Source organism: Cetorhinus maximus, chromosome 24 (genome assembly GCF_964194155.1).
Source record: "Cetorhinus maximus chromosome 24, sCetMax3.hap1.1, whole genome shotgun sequence".
Taxonomy (NCBI): Eukaryota; Metazoa; Chordata; class Chondrichthyes; order Lamniformes; family Cetorhinidae; genus Cetorhinus; species Cetorhinus maximus.
In genome coordinates, this window is record NC_135902.1 from 5,993,628 (window position 1) to 6,012,573 (window position 18,946).

Here is an 18,946-nt window from a genome sequence, read left to right on the forward strand (position 1 = left end):
GTCTTCTATAACCCCTGGGAAAGTTGGAAATCTGCAAGTTTTAACCCAATTTCAGATGGAGCGATTAAAAGAAGAAACAGGGAATTAGTAATCATTGCACTACCGATAATCAACGTTTTTTTATATTTATTCGTTCATGCCATGTGAACATTACTGCTAAGACCAGCATGTGTTGCCCATCCCTAGTTGCCCTCGAGAAGGTGATGTTGAGCTGCCTTCTTAAACTGCTGCAGCCCGTGTGGTGTGGGTACACCCACAGTGCTGTTAGGAAGGGAGTTTCAGGATTTTGACCCAGCGACAGTGAAGGAACGGTGATATAGTTCCAAATCGGGGTGGAGTGTGGCTTGGAGGGAAACTTACAGGTAGTGGTGTTCCCATGCATCTGCTGCTCTTGTCCTTCTGGATGGTAGAGGTCATGGGTGTTGAAGGTGCTGCCTAAGGAGCCTTGGTGAGTTTCTGCAGTGCATCCTGTTGGTGGCACACACTGCTGCCACTGTGCGTCGGTGGTGGAGGGAGTGAATGTGTAAGGTGGTGGATGGGGAGCTGATCAAATGGGCTGCTTTGTCCTGGATGATGTCGAGCTCCTGGAGTGTTGTCAGAGCTGCACACGTCCAGGCAAGTGGAAAGTATTCCATCGCACAGAAACAAAATACTACAGATGCAGGTTCTGATGAAAGGTCATCAACCTGAAACATTAACTCTGTTTCTCTCCACAGATGCTGCCTGACTTGTTGAGTATTTCCAATATTTTTTTGGTTGTAGCGTCACGAGTGGGTGAGGAAGAATGAGTTAGCTCCCCCTTTTTCTCAACCCCCTCGGTTGGTCGCAACAAATGTTTGTTTAAAATTCTTTGCCCCGTGGATACCTTTCCCAATTCAGATGCATTCACTTAATAAGGAGCCAATCAAACCAGGTTTTCTTGAGTCAAAGAAGAGTAAGTTTGAGTCGCTAAAACCTGAGGAAAAATAATAAAAGACGCAACACACATTCACACAGATCAGAAAAGAAAGTTAAGAGCCCAAATAAAAGTTAAAAACAATATACAAATAAGTGAGATGTAGATGGTGGTACGTTGTGGTCATATCAGATGATTCTGGTAAAACTTTGGAGCTGTCCTTGTTGGTTTTGCAGTCTGTTGTGGCTTGTCCCCAGAGGGAGAGACGCCCTGCTTGTCTCCGCAGGGGTGACTGAGGAGGCTTTCCTGTTTCATTATGCTTGTCGTCTGTCTCAGTTAAAACACACTTGCCTCCAGTGAAAGGGAGAGAGAGAGAGAAAGAGAGAGATGGCCTGCTTGTCTCTGCAGTGGTGACTTCGAAGACTGGGGTTGCTTCTTGCATCTGCCAAACACTGGTCAGAGCCAGTTTTAAATTAATCTCCCCGTGTATTCCTGGAAGGGGAAATAGGCATGTTCTGCATTCAAAGTCCACTTCACTTTCATCTCAGGAATATTTTGATGCATTCTGAGATATAATCAACAGGAGATGGGTTTATTGATGTCTGATGTGATGTAGCTAGCTGAGGAAGCAGTTTCCATTGTCTTCACAAACACAGAAAATTAAATTCCAGCCTTTTGCATTTTTTCGTGCCTTCCTTTCAAGTGTCTCTGTTTGAAATAGGCCTTGACACCTCTTAAGGTGTGAAATTCCAAGTCCTCTCAGGACAGGTCTGTCGATATAATCCACATAGGAATTTTCCAGAAAGTGGGTCACTTTACAGTCTCTAGCCATCAGTGTCTTTACTTGTATTTTTTTTTTAAATAAACATTCTTTAAACAGTTCAATATGCCTGTAATTAATTGAAGTTATAGGTGGCTCTCACCCTGTCGTCGTGTCCATTTTCGTGACAGTATTGCATCACACTCCTGACTTGTGCCTTGTAGATGGTGGACAGGCTTTGAGGAGTCAGGAGGTGAGTCGCTTGCACAATTCCCAGCCCCTGACCTGCTCTTGTGGCCACAATATTTATGTGGCTGGTCCAGTTCAGCTTCTGGTCACTGGTAGACCCTAGTGGAAAGATTGAAGTCAGGATTGAGTGGAAGAAATGCAAACTTTTTTGGTCGACAAGGAAGCAAAATCCAATCTGAAGAGAAGTTAAAGAAAAATTGGATCTGAGACAAGTTGTCATTTGGACTGTTGCCTCTTGACACAATCTGAGTGGTTCAGGCCTAAGATTATTCTACATCAAGCACTTTGGAAAATCTGAAGCTTTTCACTTGAAGATCACTTGAACTCTGTTGATGTGATAGCCAGCTTACCCACCATAACAGTTTATGCAGAGGAGGTGAGGCAATTGCAATCCTATTAAAATGTCGATGAAGCCATTTTAATTTTGATAAAGGAATGAAATGTGACAAACCTCACCCCATACGAAGACAACAGGAATCAATACTTTCTGGTGAAGTTTTCCAAACGTCTTCCTAAATGATGGAAGGGAGCAGAAAGTTGGCTTGCGAGCAGCCAGATTTTGTATCACGCCACTTTCCTTTCAACATCTGACTTCTGCATAGAAGAGCAATCATTCATTATTCTGAAAATGGGCCAGAGCTCCCCTGGTCGTTTTTGGTCCTGGTGCCCCATTTTAACCCTTAAAACTACAAATGCTGTCTCCCTTCTTAAAATGGCTTTCTTGGTCTACTATAAATCCTCAAGTTAATCCTTTTGTTTACACTATGTTCTGTTTAAAAATCATGGCTTCTTTTTTTGTTGTTAACAAAAGGCTTGAAAAGAGCAATAAGGGAGGGTAAATCTAATCAGGAATTAGCGATTAGGTGTGGCCAAGTTCGGATCGCAAGGACATCAAGATTGTTGAAGCATAGGGAACCCTGAGGGAGGTACAGAATGTCACATCTTTAACGCTCTGCAAAAGAATGAGTTAGCGTAGGAGGAAGTGTGAAGAATCTCAAGTTAAACACAGGGAAATATAAGTGAAGGTCAAAGTTGTCAAGCTTTGCTTCCTTTAAGCAACTACACCACTTATAACCAGTAGTTGTCACTTCTCATTGAAATCGGTTTGGCATTACTCTGGCCTAGCTATAATAATTTTTATAAATTTATCATTGTATAGTATCGCTTTGTGACAGCTGACTTGTAACTAGCTTTTGTTCAGTATAACCAATCACACTTTTAGATTTTCCTGCCTGCTGGGAGTTTACAGAACAAGTTTCTTCCATATCATTTTCCATTCCGCTTCTTGGACTAACCTGCAGTCTCCTTTCCTTCCTCCCTGTTTTCTCCCCACCAGAAACTCATGGCTTCTCTCTTATGTTTTTTTTCCCTCAGCTCCTCTATGGCTTAAGGTACTAATTCCTGCCAAAACAAAATAGTCCTGAAAATGCTCCCAGCACTCCGAACATCCCACCAGAATGGCCACTTCAAGTTTATTTGTGAGACTAGACAGCGAGTTTAAGTGAGCTGTTAAACCTTGGGGCGTACAGCCAACTCATGTTGATGGGCACAGTAACATAGTGCTTATGTTATCTGGTTAACAATCCTGAGGCCAGGACTAATGATCTAGAGACGTGAGTTAAAATCCCACTGTGGAAGGTTGTGAATTGAATTCAACTAATTAATGACATTTTAAACTTAATAAGAAAAAAAGCTAGTAACTCTAATGGTGATCATGAAGCTATTGGAATGTTGTAAAAACCCAATTGGTTCACCCGTGTCCTTTATGGAATGGGACCAGCTGTCCTCACCTGAATATATATACCAAAATGTGACTCTGGACCTCTATCAATATGATGGCACGGATTTCCCAACAAATAAAGGCAGCTCAACAAGTATCCAAAGATAAGGAGGCCCTCCAGAGTACTCCCCTGGACCCCAAAAGGGCAATTGCAGCTTCTCTTGCTTTGGACCCCCCCTTTCACCTTCCATCACCTCACCTTCCCTGCCTTGAGGCCCTCCCAATACTCTCTCACTGTGACTTATCTGCTTGGCGGTAAGCAGTTTTTTAGCACCCGCCGTTGGCCTGCAACTCACTTGAACTTTCACTCCCACCCGCCAGCCAGCGGCTCCTTTTCTCTCTTTACAGGCAGGCAGCTGACCGGTGGCATGAAGCTAATGCCTGGTCGTAGTCCAGGCCTCAAACCTCAGCCTGTGATTGTGTTTTAGGTTCAACTTTGCCACTGCTCAGCTGAAAGCCACTGGGGTTTAATCCAGCCCTATTTTTCCAATGCTTTGTTCCCAGTAATTTCCATTTAAAAAAACGTAGGCCCAAAGTCACATTAGATTCTGATTAATAAGACAATTTGATCATTTCGTTCACACTGCTGAATTAAATGAAACAGAAAGAAATGTCTGCACCTCAGCAATACAGGTTGCCCTTAACGGCCGTAAACGTTAACGATGGCAAAAATGCTCAAGTTAACTTCTGGGCCTGTGTCATTTTCAGTGTACATCATTCAGATTTAAATCTCACATATTTCCCCTGAAGTTCACTGTTTTTTTAAAAAATATGTAACGTTGGAGTTATGTGTTCACTGTAAGAAATACTCCATTATTATTGCAATCAATGCTTCTGTTTTTTCTCCAAATATTATCAATATTTGCAATGGCTGACCTTTGCAATGTTAGTGTCAGAATTTAAGAGTTTGCGTGGCCTATTAATGGGCAATGTCCCTCGAAATAAATAGTGTCCCAAAAGCCTTCCAAATAACAAATAACGTGACAATAAACAAGGCCTTTGAATATTTTTATCCTAAAAGAAAATGGTTATTGATTCGTGAAAAGAAAGGTATCAAATTTACTGCAACAAGGCATCTGGATATGACTTGACTAATTTGGCAGACGTGATCTGGCTGGTTAGAATCAATATGAGAATTTATGAAACTGACCAGAAATTGACCAGTTCAACATCTGGAACTAATTAACTTCACCTGCAAAACTTAATACTGTTGCCCGAAGACATCCGCAGCCAGGAAACCTCTGACTGCAGCCAATTGCCTTGTCATAGATCGGCAAGAGCAATAGCCTGATTAGCAATGGAGAGGGTGTATGTTCTATTTTTATAATAAAAGAGCGCCTGCAGTTCGTGAAAGTGAACTTGTTAACCTCGCCTGCTAAAGAAACAGTGAGATCAGTATAATCATTCTGAGGTGGGATTAGTGCATTGATCCTGTTTTGTAGCTAATATTAAGTTTGATTATTTCACATTGCATACAGCCTGCATAATTTTTTTAATTCATTCGTGGGATGTAGGCGTCGTTGGCTAGGCCAGCATTTATTGCCCATCCCTAACTGCCCTTGAGAAGGCATTGGTGAACGGCCTTCTTGAAAACTGAAGCCCATGTGATGTAGGTACACCCACAGTGCTGTTAGGAAGGGAGTTCCAGGATTTTGACCCAGTGGCAGTGAAGGAACGGCGATATATTTCCAAATCAGGATGGTGAGTGACTTGGAGGGGGACTTCCAGGTGGTGGTGTTCCCACGCGTCTGCTGCCCTTGTCCTTCTAGATGGTAGTGGTCATGGGTTCGGAAGGTGCTGTCTAAGAAGCATTGGTGAGTTCCTGCATTGCATCTTGTAGATGGTACACACTGCTGCTACTGTGCATCTGTGGTGGAGGAAGTGAATGTTTGTGGAACAGGTGCCAATCAAAGGGGCTGCTTTGTCCTGGATAGTGTCAGGCTTCTTGAGTGTTGTAGGAGCTGCACTCATCCAGGCAAGTGGAGAGTATTCCATCACACTCCTGACTTGTGCCTTTAGATGGTGGACAGGTTTTAGGGAGTCAGGAGTTGAGCTATTCACCATACGATTTCTAGCATCTGACCTGCTCTTGTAGCCACAGTATTTATATAGCTAGTCCAGTTCAGTTTCTGGTCAATGGTAACCCCCCCAAGATGTTGATAGTGGGCGATTCAGCGATGGTAATGCCATTGAATGTCATTCTCACTGTATTGCAGTCGAGGTTCGTTGCATAGGTTCCAGCACAATATTTATCTTTCGCCAAATTTAAAACTGTGAATCTCTTTATCTGCCTTAGTCTTCCCTTCTCTCAACAAGCTTCAGGCTTTCAAAACTCACCTAAACACTTTTGATTGATCTGATCTTCTCTCCTACTCTTTTCAGCTTTAATGAGGTCCAGCTCTGTGGGCTGTTCCTCTTTACCTAGCTTTTCCTAGAGTTTTTGTTAACTTTGTGACTTCTGGTTCCATTGCTGTCATTGTTGCTTTTGATGGGATTTTGGAAGGTTTTGCAGTGATACAGGCACTCAGTTGTCTCAAAGCTCAAATTTGCTGAGTTACTTTTTGGATGATGCTCCTGCAGCAAACATGCAGTAGCGACAATAACACTTCAGTACAGTCGGGAGACAGTGCTGCATTGTTGGAGATGCAATCTTCTGGACGAGACCCCAAAGCCTGATCAAGTTGATCCTAAAAGCTCCCATAGCACAATATGTAGAAGACCAAAAATTTCTCTTTGGTCAACATTCTTCACTCAACCAACACTATTAAAGAGAGATTAAATGTCCACGTTGCCTTCCACATTTACCTCACTGTATGTGAGGCATTTTGTGGTATCCTGAGAGGCATGATGAGTTGGTTGGTAATTGTAAATGTTCCTTTACTACAATTACATTTTTTTCCCCATCAAACATCAACATTGACTCAATGAAGGAGGATACTTGGAGCAAGCAGCATATTTGCAGGCCTCTAATCCAATGCTAGCATGGAATCAATCTGGTATGGTTTATTTTATATGCTGGTGTGAGATCACCATGCACAGATCATGAATGTTTACCCTCTCAGATTTACACCGTTGACTGTTGATCCCCTGCTTCATTCTAGCAAGAACCTTACATATAAACAGCATGAGATATTTTGTAGTCCTGCCATTATTAATGTCTTACCATAAGTGTTATGATCCCAGCCGATGTTAATACTGGGCAAGTCAGATCCCAGAGTGAAACCTGGCTTGATAGGTCCTAACTTTTATTTCTTTTGAAACCGTGGAGGAAAGTTACTGAACAAATTCACAGGAGTCTGTTGATGAACTTCAAACATTTTTAATAAATGAAACATTTAATGAATAAAACATTTATTGAACAAGAAGAATGAACTGCATTACACCAGACAAAAAGATTGAAAAGATTTCAATGCAAGCACAAAAAAATGATTCGAGTATTCCTTCACCCCAGCTATACCTTTACAGACACCTACAAATTTGGAAAAATAAAACAATTTACCATATCCTCCTTATACTCTAATACTCAGGGTAAGCAGGCAGTACATGTGAACCAACTGACGAATCATGTTCAGACACACCACACTCCAATGGAAATGACAGATGCGACCAAAGCAGGTTCTATGGATTTCTCAACAACCCACCCGAAAGCTTGTCACACCATGAGCCAACCACTCTCGCTGAAGCTCTGCCTTTCTCACGAGGATTTCCAATCTCCACGTTTGAATAACTTGCCTTGGAACTCTCTCCCAAAAGTCACTCCCACTCGGACACCTTCAACTAGAATCCACCTCCAGGGTTTCAATCTCACCTCCTGAGATTCCTTACCCCTGGATTTCCACCCACACTCAAGCTTCACCTACCAAGCACAATTTCAGATCTCCGGCCACACCAAGCAGAACACCACTGCTCCAAAGGGGTACCTTTGCCCTTACGGCCTGCAACACAGTGTCACCAACATTTGGCTACCCTCTCAGATCTTCAGGGCTTCTCTTGGGCCCATTTTGCGTCAAGCCTGCACCCTGCAGCCCTCTCTCTCTTTAATCGGAGTTGATTGCTCTGCTCCTTTCTCTGTTTGACAGGATCTACTTCTGATCTCCATCATTATCCTTAACCTAGGACTGTCTTCTGGGATCTGTTTCTGTCGCACTCCTTTGTTTGGGGCCTGCTTCTTGGTTTGGGACCTCTCCCTGTCCCCCTCCCCCTATCCTGCACCCTGGGACACTTTCCCTGCAATGGTGCCCCTCTTCAGGCCACCCGACCCGCAGTTTTACACTGCTTCACTTTTCTCCTTCATTTCTTCAGCGCAAGTGCACAGGGCTGGTTCCTGGCTGAAGGATGTAAAAATGGACGAAATGCACGTGTGCGGCCCTCTCCCGGCCAGCGCATGTGTGAAATCAACGAGCTGCGCGTGGGCAGCCGTCTCCTGGTCGGCCCACGTGCAGGAGACAAGAAAACAAAAAAACGACTTGAGCTGTGCATGTGTGGCCGATTCCCAGCCACGTGCAGAAGTCCCAAAGGGACTGCAAGGAACTAGAGTTCCCAAACTCTGAGTATTCGAGTTTCACAACATTAGCCTTAGGAATTAGTCTGGCTGCCCATGTCATTTCACTGTACATGCAGAGTCAATGACAACTATAAAAGCTGGCTTGAACACAATCATTTCACCAGAGTAATGGGTCATTGCAAAAACCTGTGACTGCCTTAAATGTAGTTCACAACTGTAGAACTGGGTAGCCCAGAATTATGCAAATCCACCACATTGAATAAGGTGAAAGCTCGTCTGAATGGAGCTCTTGGACTGCCTAAAGTCCTAATGTATTGAATAGAACGCTGACCCTCAATCGAAACAAAATCATCATTCCAACGAAATTTCAGAAAGTTCAGGAGTATATTAAAAAAAGAACCACAGGAATCTACAGAAGCGCAGATCAAGGTTCTTTCTCTTAGCACTGTTTCCAGGTACCGATCCCTAGCAACTGATTTATAAATCTGAACATTCCTGGTTTATGATGCAAGTACAAAGAGACCCATTGAGCACGGCTACAGGATCAGTCTGCTTTTGGCCCACATTGCAATGTTAAGGAGAACACATGAATCAGTATTCACAGTCCTGACTGTTGCTGAGCACCAAAAACAACATTTTCAGAAAGTAGTGCTGAATAAATGACTGTGTGTATGTTGGGAAATATTTATCTTGTGTGTTTGGAACCAAGAAGATTTAGCTCAGTCCCAGTGGTTGAGTAAGGTCTATCAGTATGCATCAAACCTGTCATCCAGTTTTCTTTCTAGACTGCTACTTTCTTTTGGAAATTTATTGTACTGTTTATCGTATAATAAATAAAAAGAAACTAATGTTGGTTTATTTTGGCGAAGTTTCCGTTAGAATATGAATCATTACCAGAGTTTAATAAGTATCCCTAAAAGTGTACTCTGATAGTATACTCAAATCTAAATGACCCCTCTGCTCTTGTGTCGGATTACATGCGAACACAGGCCAGGATTTGCCCCTCGGCGATTTGGGGGCGGGGTCCTCTGGCCGACGGGAAAATGACGCGGGATGACGTCGGGAGGAACCCCCAACGTCATCCCAGTCCCTTTAAGTTTTTAGGAAGGCGGGCGGACAGCAAAATCAGCAGTCCACCCGCCGACCTGTCAATGGCCAATTGAGGCCATCGACAGGCTAATTAAAGTAATTAAAGACCTGCTCGTCCAACCTTAAGGCTGGTGGGCAGGCCAGGAGCCCCGGCGGGCTTCTGATTATTCAGGAAACTTCATCCACTGGCGGGATGAAGTTTCGTGTCCGTTTTGTGAAAAAGTTATAAAGTTTATGTTCTTTTTATTAACATGTCTCATCACATTCTCACACGAGATGGGACATGTTAATAATTTTTTAATTTTTGTATTTTTAAAGTTTTTCGGACTGTCACTGGTCTCCCTGAGACAGGACTTTGCCCGCACGCCCATCGAGGGCTAAATTCTGCCCACAGTCTGCAAGGCAGTACATAATGAGGCACGTTGGTAATATTACTGTATCAGAGGCCTTTACACTGTCAAACACTGGAGATTATCATGACTATAACGAATGTGATTCATTCCTGCTTTATCTCATTAGGGAGACCATTTGGAAGAATCGTGTGAGGTTCCTGGAAGAGCGGGTTCTAAGTCGTTGGTCTTTATTTACAATCTGGAATGCTGGGAAACAGGGTAGGAAGTTGTACAGAAGTCTGTCAGCAACCAATCAGAAAAAGGTATGTTTAAACAAAAATGCAATCATTAAAGGTCAACAATAATGAAATAATTATCAAATATTTTACTCAGACTTGCCACACTTCCTGTAGATTTATGGACAATTGTTGAAACAAAAATGTTGTTTAGCAACATACTTGTCTCCTGCTACTGAGTGATGAAGAATACTGTAAATTAGCATTTATAGTTCCAGTTTGATTCCTTTTTCTTCTTGTCAAAGTAGATGCTATTTCATTTGTTAGTTAAGAGCTAATACTGTATGAACAAGTTAGGCATCACTCCTCCCAAACCAACTTTCACTGCTGGGAAGGTCCAATCATATCAAAATATGACAGGTTAAATTTTAACTTTCTCCATTAAGCGGAAAACTAGTGGCAGTGGATCGAGTGACCACATTAGAGCCTTCTACATCAGCTATTTTGTCCTCTACTATACTCTTAAAACCTGCTTCTTTGGCCAAACTTTTGATTACCTGCCCTGACAGCCCAACTTTGGTTCAGTGTCAATTTATGTCTGATTAGGCGTCCGTGAAGTACAATTCTGCCATCCTTGCCTGATCTGGCCTACATGTGACCCCAGATTCACAGCAATGTGGTTGACTCTTAAATGCCCTGTGAAATGGCCTAGGAAGCCCATCAGTTGTATCCAACCTCTACAAAGTCTCACTGTGGGTGTACCTACACCACATGGACTACAGCGATTTAAGAAGGCAGCTCACAACCACCTTCTCAAGGGCAACTAGGGATGGACAATAAATGCTGGCTCAGCCAATGATGCCCACTTCCCATGAATGAATAAAGAACAAATTGGGACAACATCACTACATTCAAGGCACTCTATAAAGGCAAGTTGTCGTTGTTGATGTTGCCTTTCTACTGAATTCATTGAGCTGATATGTTACCGCCAGTCTTCTGTTCAGCAGTCAAAGTCAAAGTCAACCCCAGTCTTACTTAATCCATTATATGTTCCCATAAAATCAGGATATTAATATGGGAACTTCAGCTGTAGATCTGAGTGCAGCAGAATATGCTTTATAACTAAAAGTGAATTTGTACATTGTACTAATCTTTATTTCAACATTCATTTTCTTCATGCCTCTGGAATGCATCTTTGGATGATTGACTGTGTTAAAAGTTCTGAGTTGTTCTGCTAAAGCACCACAGTGCCACAGTGATTCAGTAATAACATCTGAGCCATTTTAGATCTGAATTTTAAAAAAGGCCTATTTGCTTTATATTCAATGACAGAGAAACACCAATTCAAAACAAAAATTACAAATGGCCTTCTTTAGATTTATGAACGGTTACGTTAAAAAAAAAGCTACTTGTGAAAAGTGGGTAGCAGGATAATATTGCGATAAAATGACCAGAGCTCCACATTTCTGTTTTGTTTTTGCCATGTTACAGGCAAGAGTTCTGCTCCATATTTAAAACAGCTGCACAAAGTTTTACCATTTAAAAAAAACTGCAGAAAATTCATTAGGCTCATGGTGTTTGCAATTATCAATCCATGTGATTCACTATTTAATTGTAACGTTATTAAATTTTAGTTAGATGAAAACTGACTGCTGCTAATAGCTGACATGAGGTAAAATGTACAAAGAAAGAAGGAGCATATAATAGTGCCTTTCATATTTTCTGAATCTCCTCCAACACTCAAGTGAATCACTTCTGAACTGCACTCGTTGTTATGTGGATAAGTATAGCACTCAGCGTTTGGTGGTGTTGATTGGAGGATGATTGCTGATCAGGACACCAGGAGAATTTCTTGCCCTTCTTCAATAGTGCTATGGGATCACAGAATCACGGAATTGTTACGGTGTAGAAGGAGGCCATTCGGCCCATCGCGTCCGCACAGGCTCTCTAAGCATTTTAACTTAGTACCAATCTCCCGTCTTTTTCCCATAACCCGGCACAGTGGATGATTATCTACATGTAAACGATGCCCTCTTCGATGTTTCATTTGAACCTGCTTCCACCACACTTCCAGGCAGTGCAATCCAAACCCTAACTACTCGCTGTGTGAAAGTTTTTTCTCACCTCGCATTTGCTTCTTCTGCAAAACACTTTAAAACTGTGCCCTCTGGTTCTCAATCCATTTATGAGCGAGAACAGTTTCTCCCTATCTACTCTGTCCAGGCCCCTCATTATTTTGAAAACTTCTATCAAGATCTTTTATATCCACCTGGAAATGGCAGACAGGGCTTTGATTTGCCATCTTATTAACAAACTGGCACCTCAGTCAATGTAGTGTTGCCACAGTACAGCACTGAAATGTCGGCCTGGATTATGTGCTGAAGTCCATTGTGGGGCTTAAACCCCTGACTTTCTGACTTAAGAGTATAGACAACCAACCAGCTGGTACAATGGCAAAATATTCTTCCCTGTTTTGTTTCCCTCTTCCTGACCTACCTACGTTTCCGCCTCTTTGGCCTCCCAATGACATTGGTAATTCCTTGACCAAATTGATGATCAGTTGTCTGTATCTGTGACATTCTTCAGCCAACCAACAGGGTCCCAGTTATTAGAGGATGTTCAGCTTTCCCTTCCTTTGGGGAAGGACGTAACATTCACTCACGAAACTGAGCTCAGGACATGAGGAGTGACAAGCACAAACTGCCCTACTGTTTCATGGAAGATTGCGCTGAAGCATCGCCCCAGCACATCTCCAGCCGCTCATACGTTCAGGTTTTTAACCTCGAAAGGCAGCCATCATGCCTGTGGTCCTATGTTCAGTGGGAATCTGACATGTGGAATTTCCCTCTCAGCCTTCTTTCTCAGGACCAGAGATTTCTCCAGCAGCCGTATGTTGGTCGGTGAACATAATGCACACAGTACTAACCACAAGCATCTGAATCTCGAGAGGAAATGCTGTATCAACATTATGCGCTCTTTGGATCTGGATGAATATCTGGTCAAGGTTGAGATTGAGGACCATAGTGATTGATAGAAATGGTAAAGTATCCCACGGGACCGAATAGTTCCAGCATGTTTGGGCCATGCAAATGTTCTTTGTAGAATAATGGAAATAAAGATGATATACAGTAGGTACAGAATTTATTGTCAAAATATTACCTAATTGGGATAGAATCCATTTTAGAGCAGACTGCATAGTGTTTGGAAAGCAGACTGAATGACTTTGTCTTGTCCTGGGATTTCTTACATACCTGTACCGTACATAAAGAACATAAAGGCGCCTGTCTGTTTTTCCTGGTGCCTTAAGGAGTCCCTCCCAATGGCCAGTGTTTGTTTTGGCTTCAGATTTGGATCATTCAATTAAAGTACTCATTCCAGCTACCAACTGTACCAGAAATAAAGTACATGCAGAAAATGGGTAACATTTGACTAATTTCCACTAATGACCTGACTTTTTAACCTGCTCCTTTCCCAATTTTTGATTCTAGTCACTTTTTTAATGACATAGATTTTATGCAGAGTGATGCTGTCTGAAATTTGCAGCATTAAAGCAATTCCATAACTTGGTAATTTAATGGTCCAAATGTACAGAAAGTAATTTAAATTCCTGTACTTAACTGACCTATACAAACTCTAGCCTACCTGATGTCAGAGCAGACAAATAGATCCAAATTCAGATATAGCACACACCCATTTCTCCAGGACATACCATCAGCATCCTTCTACACAGTCTAACTTGTGTAATGTTATATGACGTTTAACTATACGCTGCACATTCCAGTGTTAATGACTGTGTCTTACTCACAGCACTTATTCATTCTCTTCTGTGGCTAGTTGTGGTACTGGTCTGTGGCTGGATTCCAGGACTTGGCTGCACTTTCACCACCTGACAATCTAGAGTCATTACACTTCTCTAATAGACCAAGGAACAGTCTCTTGTTTTACTGTATCTATGATTCATTAGATTTCTTGGCAGAAAGAGAACATTAACACACAAGGAGTTGTTCGCAACAATCTATGTTATATAAAGGTACGCCTGTACCATTTTTGCCCATAAAATTTAAAAAAACAACTAAAATATTCTACCCTTTTAAAATGTGGTTGTTTATGTTTCCCCTACTTTTTGGATTTACCTCCCACCACTAGACTCCCTGCTTCAGCCATGAAGATTTGATTAGCTGCATCACAAACTTCTTCCTTACCACAGTCAAGATTCCATGCTGATGTTCAAGAGGTGGACTGGACTTTTACCCCCTCAGCTTAATCTCCCTCCCCCTGACTTGGTGAAGTGGTCAACCACTCTGCATTATAGAAGCAGCCTCAGGAGAATTAATAGAAAGGGCCAACTTAGGAAAATCAAATTCATTGACCAAAGAGCCAGACTCAAGAAACAGGAGCAGGAGTAGACCAAATGGCCCCTCAAGTCTGCTCTACCATTCAACACGATCATGACCGATCTTGGGTTTCAACTCCATTTCCGTGCCATATCCCTTGATTCCGTGAGAGACCAAAAATCGATCTCGGCCTTAAGCATATTCAACAATGGAGCATCCACATCCCTCTAGCATAGAGAATTCCAAAGTTTCACAACCTTTTGAGCGAAGTAAGTTCTCCTCATCTCAGTCCTAAAGGATCAGCCCCTTATCCCGAGACTGTGCCCCGTGTTTTAGACTCCCTGACCAGTGGAAACGATCTCTCAGTGTCCACCCTGTCAAACCCCTTCAGACTCTTGTACATTTCAGTGAGATCACCTCTCATTCTTCTAAACTCCAGAGAACATAGGGTCAAGGTGGGGAGGTTTCTTTTGACCCAGGAAGTTGTGTACTGCCTGAAAGGATGGTTGAAGCAGAGTCAATTGCAACTTTTAAAAACGAATTGGGATAGGTACTTGAAAGGGAAAAAATTGCAGGCCACTGACAGGGCATGATGGACCGAGTGGCCTCCCTCTGGGGTGTCTCATCCTTTATGATCCTGAGTTTAAATCTGTTAAAGTCTGGATCTGTATTCGGGTCTCCTGATTAAGAGCTAGGTCTTTGCTGTTTCACCTCCCTGAATTCTCTTTCTCTTTTGAGCTTTAACATGTTAAGCAAGTGCAGATTTTGTTGGTTCAATAGCATCACACAAGGCAGTGAAAATAAGTAGAAAATAAAAATAAGGAAGCATCTTGAAAATCTGTCTAATTGATAAAGGTTCAAAATAAGACACATTTTATTCATTTTAATAAGATCCTTCATCTTAAATTTTAAGAAATGTTTAAAATCAGAGGTGGTGATTACAATTATAACTGTCTTTCAACAAGTATTTCTAAGCCTGTTGTAAATATTGATACCATTTGACATCTTATCACCAGAAAGCCCTCAGATTACTGATGGCATATTTGTTCCAAGCCAATGGAACTGGGTCTTCCAACAACAACTTCCATTCATATAGTACCTTTAACGTTAACAAAAGTATTGCAGAGAAAAGAGAGAGGCTGTTGAAACTTTTTGTTTTGCACTCATCAGGACAGATCCACAAGAATACCAAACCTCAAAAGGAGCAGGAATTTATCCTGCATGAAAAAAGGGGCGCTGATTCATCAGCAAGTCAACTCTGATTAGTCGAGGCATTGCCATGGAGAATGCACTAGGGAACTGGGGGTTAACGGCAACCCCGATCAGATCATTGCTTGCTGTGTATTGTGCACACTCACATGGGCCTAAGGCCACCACTTCCGGACCTGAAAAATGTTCTGTCTACCTCAGATTACCAGGGAAGGGTTACATATCCCAAAGATTTGAGCAACAGGTGAAGCTAGCTGTTTCATACTGCTACTACATAGTAGCAACATGAGTGGTATTTTCCACTAACAGGATGCTGCCGTCAAGCCAAGAAAACATTCTTCCTGCTACTCGAATGAGTAATGTGATATATGAATTTCAGTGGTTGGTGCGACGCCAGGTTAGTAGACCATATGTCCCAATGACTGATGTATCATAATAAACAGCACATCCCTTTGGCTCTTTGCAACAGGCAGAGAACTGACCATAGTCGACCAGCCCGTGCTTGCAAAATTCAAAACATAATGTCTAACATTAGATACGATTCCATGATTGGACAGCACTTTCTGAACAATCCCAATCTTAGTGCCAAGAATTACACTAACAGCCAATTAAAAATCATCAGTTGGGCTGACAATGTGACTCACTTACGCTTGCTAGAAGTTACATATATTCACAGGCTGGAACCTGGCCTCTGCAGGCAAAAGGAACATGTCCAGGCATTGTGCCTTCTTTGGATTAAACAAAAGCAAAAGGGGACAACAGTTCCCTGGTGCATTCACCATGGCAATGCCTCGACCAATCAGTTGACTTGCCAATCAATCAGCACCCTTTCCTCATGCCATATAAATTGTTGCTACCTTTGAAATTTGGCATTCTTGTGCCTGTCCTGATGAGTGCAAGACAAAAAGTTTTCACAGCATGTCTCTTTTCTATCAGCAATACTCAAGCTCTGAAATACTGAGTGAAATTTGTAAAGAGAAAGTCACAAAGTGTTTTGTGTGTGTGTTATAAAGCAGAATTTGACACCAAGCCACATAGGGCAAAATTAGGGCACGTGAACAAAAGCTTGGTCAAAGAGTTATGTTTTGACAAGCATATGAAAGGGGGAAAGAGAGGTAGGGAGGCGGAGAGGAGGAGGGAGGGAATTCCAGAGCTCAGGACTTGGGAAGCTGAAAATGTTGGAGCATTTAAAATCGGGGATGCTCAAGAGACCAGATTTAGAGGAGCAAAGATATTTCAGGGGGTTGTGGGCTGAAGAAGATTACAGAGAAAGGGAGAGGTGAGGCCATGGTGGGATTTGTAAAATTGACGCACTGCTTCAATAGGAGCCAATATCTGTGAGCAAAGAGGAGATGGGTGAATGAGACCTAGTGTGAGCAAGGAGGGGCAGCAGAATTATGGATGACCTCATGGTTACGGTAGGTAGAATGTGAGAGACTTGCCAGAAGTGTGCTAGAACAGCCAAGTCTAGACATAACAAAGACACGGATAAACGTTTCAACAGCAGATGAGCTGAGACTGGGGTGGACTTGGGCGATGTTACAGAGATGGAAATAAGCGATCTTAATGATGGCATGGATATGCATTCAGAAGCTCACCTCAGGGTCAAAAATGATACCACAGTTGCAAATAGCCTGGTTTAGCCTCAAACAGTTGGCAGGGAGAGGGATGGAGTCAGTAGTGAGGGAATGAGGTTTGTGGTGGCAATCAAAGACAATGGTATTGGTCTTCCCAATATTTAATTTGGAGGACATTTCTGTTCATCCCGTACTGGCAGGCAGTCTGATAATTTTCCAACAGTGGAGGAGTTGAGAGAGGCTATAGTGAGGTACAGTTGAGTGTCATCAGCGTACATAGAGTCATTTATGGCACAGAAGGTGACTGATCGGACCATCAAGTCCATGCTACCTCCCCAGAGAGCAATCCAGTCAGTCCCACTCCCCCACTCGGACCCCATGTGAAAACTGACGCTGTGTTTTTGGATTAAAGTCACCTTTGTCTGTTGGTCCAGATTATATAAGATTTGAATGTTGGATGCAGGGAAGATTTGCCAGCATGATTTCCCCCAACAACCACCTCCCCCCCTCCACATAAAGCTAAGTTGATTTGCCCTAAGCACTTTGTACTTCCCTTGGTGTTTTACATCACTTCCTCAGGCAGCCTGTAACCTTTAGCTCACTAAAGATTACCAGACTGCAGTTTGCAATTCAGGCCCTTTGCCCACAGTGGTTAGCTGTGGCTCAGGGATAGCTCTCTTAACTTTGAGTTCAAAGGTGGTGGGTTCAAGTTCTGCTCCAGAGAATTGAGCACATAATCTTGACTGACACACCAGTATAGTACTGAGGGTGTGCTGTACTGCTGGAGTTGCCACTTTGTCTCTCAGTTGAGATGTTAAACCAAGACCCCATCTGCCAACTTGGGTGGATGTGAAGGATTCTATGGCACTTTTCAAAGAAAAATAAGGACTCCAACACCCCACCCCACCCCCTCGCCATGTATCATGGGCTCCATAGCTCCCTCAAGTGGCATCTCCAACTAACAGGCCGCCTAGTCGTGTAATCATTTGTTGTTTGTGGGACCCTATGTGCAGTTAGACTGCCATATTTGTCACTACACTTCAAACACCCATTGGTCTTAGAACAATTTATGACGGCATATGAGGCACAATTCTTCCTTAAAAATCCCTGTCCAAACATGACCAAATTCGGCAGTCATTTTATTAAGCGCCTTTCTATGTAGGTCATTGACCCAAAAGGCCTTATCCTCTTTCAAATTAACATTCCACATTTCTGTCAGTGTCATGTCAGTAATTACCATAGTAAGCCTTGTTAGTAACCCTGAAATATGCACCGGCAGTATATGGAGCCTCAACCACCCAGAACTGCACATCAGAAAATCGTAAGCAGCTTGAGGTTTTCCAATATGGGCTAATGTCAGAAAACTCCATGCTCGCTAACACGGACTGAACAACAACAACTCAGGAAATAGGTCTCAGCATGTAAGTATTTAGATATTGTATTAAAACCTATTACATGAAACACAGTGCGAAGCTGTAGTTAGCAGTGTTGAGCTGAATGTTTTATCCCACATTGAGAAATTTATATGTATTTGTTCGATCTAATATTCATGCCAGCCATTAGACATCAGGGCTGTAGAGATAATGAAGGCAGGAATGAAAGTGGCGAGTGACTAAGACCAAGGATTAGAACATTCTCTGGCGGATGGCCCCACTACGGAGACGTTTTGTGAACTTATTCCAAATGGATCAGGAAAAGAAATGAAAGTTGTTACTTGCTTTGAAGTACACACCACTTCCTCCTCAATATGGAAATTAGACAACTGTTCACTGCAATTCCCTAACTATTCAGCCTTATTAGTGAAAAACAGAAAGTTCAAACCAACCTCAAAGGCAGAATGCAAACAAAATATTTATGAATTAAACAACTAAATTGAAAACAAATGTTGCCTCAGCTCTGAGGTTCTGTTTGCGAGTGTAATATAATAAAGTAACCTATAACATTTGCATACAGGTTATAATTAAACTTAATTTACTGACTG

At 42.3% G+C, this 18,946-nt stretch overlaps 1 protein-coding gene across 9 annotated transcripts in view; it reads left to right on the forward strand.

Annotated features, from left to right (window-relative positions):
• Positions 1–18,946, forward strand: part of qtgal (queuosine-tRNA galactosyltransferase) — a 304,657-nt gene that overhangs the window by 247,064 nt on the left and 38,647 nt on the right. For all 9 annotated transcript variants that reach the window (XR_013580576.1, XM_078570687.1, XM_078570689.1 and 6 more), the window contains one exon: positions 9,797–9,932. Coding sequence is in view for 8 of the 9 variants with exons in the window: in XM_078570687.1 (XP_078426813.1) it covers positions 9,797–9,932 (136 nt within the window). In the remaining variant the exon portion in view is untranslated. The remainder of the gene's footprint in view (positions 1–9,796; positions 9,933–18,946) is intronic.